This window comes from Vipera berus (assembly GCF_964194415.1).
Source record: "Vipera berus genome assembly, chromosome: 7".
In the NCBI taxonomy this organism is placed as follows: domain Eukaryota; kingdom Metazoa; phylum Chordata; class Lepidosauria; order Squamata; family Viperidae; genus Vipera; species Vipera berus.
In genome coordinates this window covers 62,366,068-62,372,550 of record NC_138209.1, presented here as the reverse complement: position 1 = coordinate 62,372,550, position 6,483 = coordinate 62,366,068, and the positions used below count along the sequence as shown (strand labels likewise).

Sequence of the window (6,483 nt, the reverse complement as noted above, 5' to 3'; positions counted from 1 at the left end):
GCATAAGGCTGGGTTTTTTGTGTGTGTTTTTCTTTAGTACAATAGAATTGGCTTTCCAGTTTAGCTCGGAGAGTAACGAACCCTTTTCAGATCTCAGGAGCACATTGTCAGAACTGCTTGGAATTTTGAACGAGCGTTCAGACCAAGGCACAGCCTAATCATTTTCTATCTTTTTTCTATATATCTTTAAAGGCGCACTGCGGAAGCCGAGTAGAATTAAAAAGGCGGGTGTAAAAATGCTGCAGTGAGCATTGATTGGTTGGAGCGCGCTGGGATTTGGTCTACCGGGGCCAGGGATCTTCAAACTTGGCCCTTTTATGACTTGTGGACTTCAACTCCCAGAATTCCTCAGCCAGCTTTGCTGGCTGAGGAATTCTGGGAGTTGAAGTCCACAAGTCATAAAAGGGCCAAGTTTGAAGACCCCTTGTAATTTTGCGCTGCGTTTATCCGTAGGAGTTATACTTCAATTGCATTGGCAGACGGACGTCATTTAGGCAAGTTGTTGGCAACGTCCTCACTAGAATGGGGGCGTGATTCTGAACTGCCCACGTGCGGCTTTTTTTCTATTAGAATTTTTTTTAATCATTCTGTATATTATAGCGTTTGAAGAAAATAAGAGCAACGTATTTTTGTGTTCTGAGCGCTCGGTCCAAATGCATTATGCCAGATTTAAAGTCACCCCTGACAGAATACAACAGTTTCCTTCTGTATAAAAAGCATTTTCTTACTTTGAGGTCAATGCACGAGCTTTACGGTTTTGTTTATCTCTTACTTGACTGAAATGTGAAGAAACTATATTATAAATAAGTATATAATCTGCTTCCCCCCCCCCAATACAGTTACATTGAATCTGTAGACAAATCCTGGCTCAGGGTTACAAGCAAGTCAATTACTGTATGCAGCATTTGATAATTTAATGCAACTATGATGATAAAAATACTGGAATGGCTTATTCTTTTTCAAGCAGTACATAACATAACTACATACAGGGCTTTTTTCCTCATAGAATGCTCAGAACGGAGTTCCGGCACCGTTTTTGGATGGAACCTTGTAGGGTAGGCAAGGTGGGTTGTATGACATGTGTGAGTTCCGGCACCTTTTTCTTTTACAAAAAAAGCACTGACTACATAACATTGAGTAACTTTGCATTGCTTTAAACTAATATATAATTGCAATTTTTGTTCAGAGGGGTGTTCAGAGTATAGGAAATAAGATGTGCATGAACTCTTGTAAAGAAAATCAAACATTTAATAGAGATAATGGTGACTGACATGGCATACATAACTGAAATAAAGGTAGCCCTCGTCTTACAACCACAACAGTCTGAAATTTTTGTTGAGGCATTTGTTAAGTGAGTTTTGCCTCATTTTACGACCACTTGACACAGTTGGTAAGTTAGTAACAATAGGTGTTATCTGGCTTCCCCGTTGACTTTGCTTGTCAAAAGGTTGCAAAAGGTGATCACATGGCCTTGGGACACAGAAATGGTCATAAGTATGAGTCAGTTGCCAAGCATCTCAATTTTGATCACATGACCATAGGGATGCTACAAAGGTGGTGTGAAAAATGGTCATAAGTCATATTTTTCAGTGCCATTGTAAATTTGAACAGTCGCTGAATGAACTGTTGTAAGTTGAGAACTACTTGCATAGGGCTGTTTGTACTGTATGTGGAAAAGGCAGTCCTTGCAGGTATCTTGGTGCGGAGTTATACGGGCTTTATAGATTAAAACCAGAATTTTGAATTGCACCTGGAAAATTACTGGAGACCAGTGAAGCAACCACAGAATAAAGATTACATGATTGATGCAGATTTGATTTGATTTGTAGGGCCCTCCATTTTGTACCAGTTACTCTTTTGTGTGGTCTTCAGAAATAGCCCATACAGAGAGCCTTGTTTAATTGAAATAGATGGCAAGCACTGCATGAAGCCCGAAGGCCTCATGCCCCAAATAAATTCACAACAGGGTACCTGCCAAAGCTGGACCATGATACCCACATCCACCAACACAAGTTACGGCTTTATCTTGCCTAATTAGCCATAACTATGCATCCAGGAGAAACCTGTATCACAGACCTGTTCTTTCACAGTGAATGGACCACCCTTTGCACAATCGCCAGACCCAGCAGAGATCCTTCTTCACAAACTTTAGTCCATCTTGCTTGGGTTCAGCCTGTTTTTATCCCATCAAGATACGAAAAGCCTCCAAGCACCAGTTCAATACACCCTGGCATTTCTGGTGCAGCCTCGGGTAGAGACTTCCTAGTCTCCACTGCAGCCTAGATATTCTGGAGCTCTTTCACCAAAGTATTAACCAGGCTTGATCTTTGCTTCTGAACCGATAGAAGAAGAGCTAGGTACTGCTTTAGAAAGTGTATGTTAAAAAGTAACGTGTCAGATTACTCATGACTACCTTGTTTAAATGGTATCTATGAGCATGTTCAGGCTTAGAATCTCATAATGGGACCAAAAAAAATTGAAAACTAGGCAGAGGCACTGGGGGGGGGGGCAGGCCATCTGGACATGTTGTGTGGCCACCTGGCTTGCGGGAGGCTTGCACGGCAGTAGGCAGAGGCAGGGGCACGAGGAGGAGGCAGGTGATCCCAACGCACTGCGTGGCCACTTGCCCCAGCACAGCCGTGAACAAGCTGAGACACAGTAGGATAGAGTGCATTGGGATCACCTGCCTCCCCCCCACATGCCTCTGCCTCTGCCTGCTGCCAGTGCCTCCTGCAAGCCTCCTAATAGCCAGGTGGCTGCACAGTGCATCCAGATCACCTGCCTTCCCCTGTGCCTCTGCCTCCACCTGCTGCTCAGGCAGCTGCACAGCGTATGAGAATCCCCTGCCTCCCCCCTTGCCTCTGCCTCCACCTGCTGCTGGTGCCACTGCACAAGTCTCCTGTGAGCCTGGCGGCCGCACAGCACATCCAAATCACCTGCCTCCTCGCCTCTGCCTCTCCGCCTCTGCTTCTGTGCTCGGACTTACCTGCGCTGTATGGGCTGCGGCTGCTGCCTGAGCCCCCAGGGCTCATCACCTCCTGTGCTGGCCATGACCCCCCAAGCTTATTTTTTGGGGTAGGGGTTATATTAGAAGCACACTAAAAAATCAGGCTAGGGCTTATTTTCTGGGTGGGTCTTATTTTCGGAGAAACACAGTGCTTTATCTACAAAATTGTGTATGACATAACATTTATTTATAGTCTAGTTAGTTCAAGTATTCCAAAATTCAGTAAGCATTAAAAAGTACCCAACAACCAAAATAGAAATTGTCTTGTATTTTCCAGGCCTGAAGAATCTAGGATAAACTATGCAACTGCATTTTTCCAAAGTGAGACAGGTTAATAAGAAGACTGACAAAGGTTTTTTTTTTTCAAAAGGCATCTGGACTGATTTTTTTGATTTTTTTTTTGCGTCCATTCCAGGAAGCTTTATCAGTTGTATTGGATGGTGTGGGAGATGGAAAGACGGTTACTGACAGCTGAGACGAGATGATGGGGGGGATGGAAGGATAGATTCTGACAGGATGGTGCGGGTGGGTGGGTGTGAGAATGGAAGGATTGTGTTTGCAGTCATCTGGTCTTAACACTCTGAGCCATTGAGGCTACTTGGGGCTTTATCTGTGCCCTCAGAGTCACCTGAATTAGAGGTATGGAGTCTTCTTGGAACAGCATTGTAAATTGGGAATAGGTGGTGTTGAATTCCTCCCTCACCTGTTGAGGGAGGACTGTTCAGTTCTAACATAGATGGACTGTGGCGTGCAACTTGTTCTCTGACTGAATATAAGGCTGCATGCAAATGATAAAAGGTTTTCCAAAGCAAGTAATAGATATAACTCAGATGAATACTCTCTGTATAATGCTGGCTAACAGGTTCTCAAAGGATGAGATGCTACAATATTCAAATTTTTTAAAGCATCTGGGGGGAAAACAAGACTTTTCTGTATCAAACTGAAACTTGTGGAATGGAATACTTTATGAAATTACATTATATATTCGGTAAGTATCAATAGGCGCTTGCTGTTTTCATAACAATGATGAAAGTGTTGCATTGCAAACTGCATCTTTCATCATGTGTGTGATGTCATGACATATGTACAAAATGGACAGTATTGCAATGCCACAATGCTGCTTTTGTCATTTTGACCCCAACCCAACCCAAAATCCTCCCTCTTTGAGGATGCCACTAATATTACATAGTAAAATCTAAATTTACATCAGTTTTCTGGGATGGGTAAATAACATTTCGCTGGAGCAGCTTTAATGTACATGAATATTCTAGCTAGGATTTTGTATTTGTTGAAAAAAAAATTCATTTCCCCAAACTATATCTACAGCCTTCTGTAAGTATTTGAAGCACTAACCCGCTTCTTTATATACAAATGCCTAACCACCCCTCCCCCAAAATGCCATACAACTTTCAATGTGTTTCGTCTTTGTAGGTATAGAAACATCCCAGCATCACTCCTATTCTACAAGTGTTAATCTGTGGCATATTTCAGGAGGTTCTAGAATAAACAGATGCAGCAAGGAAAGAGTGCCTTTAAGCAGAGAGTATCTAATTTGACTAAATAGAATATTTCTTTTTATTTTGTTTTTTAGGAATATGGATTAGTTTTAAAAACAACTGCTGGATTCAAACAAAAACATCCCTGAATAATCTCTCTCTCTCTCTCTCTCTCTCTCTCTCTCTCTCTCTCTCTCTCTCTCTCTCTCTCTCTCTGTGTGTGTGTGTGTGTTAAAAAATCTTATGGCCTATGCAATAGCTTTGCCATTAAAGCTTTCCTTATCTTCATTCCGCCCCACAACTTTAGATGTAAAGGTACATAAAAAACCAATTGAGCCTTCTATATATACCAACTGTTCTTTATCTCATAAATCTCCTTCTCTCACATACATATAATGTTCCTCCTTCCATCAGAAATAGCAAGAAAAGAGGAGGAGAAAGGAGATTGAAGCAAAAGACAGGTAAACTTGGAAGGGTAATGTTAATTAACTTGGAGGCAGATGAGGAAACTGAATAGGTCATCCCCATTTAGGTGTTAAATTTAGCAAATAAGGCATCTTTCTCAAGTCATAGCTAATTGTTGAAAATATTGACTTCTCATGTGTCTTCATCCATATGTATCCTCTGGCTTTTCAAAACGTCTACTCTTATCAGCAAAGTTAAGACAAATCCTCAAATTAATCATATTGGGGAAAATCCTAATCTTCCAAAAATAAATGTTATATAAAATCTTATAGTGGGGCTTACTCATATACAGCTCACTTTTGTCATCTGGTGGAGTTTGATAAGTCCCAATCACTTAGGTATTAGGATAATTACTAAGTTAACATAATAAGCATCATGGCAAGAATTCTACTCATGGCTCTTTAAAAAAATAAAACTTTTACATGTTATGCAACATATATAGGCATATTTTTTCATTATAACATTTCCATTTTTTTCTAAGGCAAGAAAAATATATTCAATAAAAATTATTACATATCAAATAAATTCTTAAAAGACTTTACAAATGTGAAAGGTCTTTCAGATTGTTAAATATGGTTGGAGGAAGTTATTCAACCCTGTTGTTAGCTAGGTCTCTATGAAAGAAAAACCTACAAACATAGTTAACTGTCAGAACCCAGTTCTTTTAGGGAGAGATTTTACTAGATGGGTCTGGGTCTTTTCCTTTTTCCCTCTGTGGGTTCTGCCATACTCCTGGGGGGAGGGGAAGGTCTTTGGGGAATTGCTATGTATCTTGTCCTTTTGCTTAGCCGCTACAATGTATCTTCTCCGCTCCCTCTATCTGCTTGCTCTTTGAACTATTCTCCCCTTGATGCCAAGCTGGGGTAACAAAGGAATGTGCCTCCAGCCATCTGGCTTATCTCTGGCTGCAGAAGAGAAGGTGCAAATACCCAACAACGTTTTCACAGCCTTGGGAATGGAGTCCCACAGCGGACTTAATACCTGAGGATTGGCCCGTTTGAACTGACCAGATGAACTATTGGGGTGGGGTTTTCTTTTTGGTCCTTTAACCTGTTGATTTGAGCGGGAAACCCTCAGATCCTGCCTTCTATGCCTGCTGTCAATTTCTCCTAATAAAAGTTCCTTTTGGGATGAATCTGTTCCAAGATTTCTGCTTTCTTGGGAAGAGGTTTCGAAGTGGGTCCTTACATTAACAGTAGATTGTGTCAGGTCTGTCCTAGCTAGATCCCTAGGAAAGAAAGAACCTCAACTCCATTTGATTGAAATGATAGGCTCTTTTACTAAGGATTAGTGGTTGCAGCAAAAGCAAGGCTAGAACTGAATATTTCCATGTAAAGTTACAAGGTTTTCCTCCTCTGTGGCCCTCCCCCCCTTGACCAGACCATCAGTGTCCAACAGCATCCCATTACGATGTTTTAGGTGCCGCTTTGATGTCAGGCACATCTTGAAAAGGTTTTTTCCCAGGCCACAACTGCCCCAAATTCATTTGCTCCCTCCCTCCATTTATGGCAGGAT

General features: G+C 41.6%; 1 protein-coding gene across 1 annotated transcript; it reads right to left on the bottom strand.

Moving 5' to 3' along the window:
- Positions 1-3,210: 3,210 nt before the first annotated feature.
- RXFP1 (relaxin family peptide receptor 1) lies at positions 3,211-4,060 on the bottom strand (the record flags this gene model as incomplete). Its single annotated transcript, XM_081332540.1, is given in 4 exon segments — positions 3,211-3,458; positions 3,740-3,833; positions 3,837-3,888; positions 3,984-4,060. Coding segments are annotated over 4 exon segments (471 nt in total).
- Between the last annotated feature and the right edge of the window lie 2,423 nt (positions 4,061-6,483).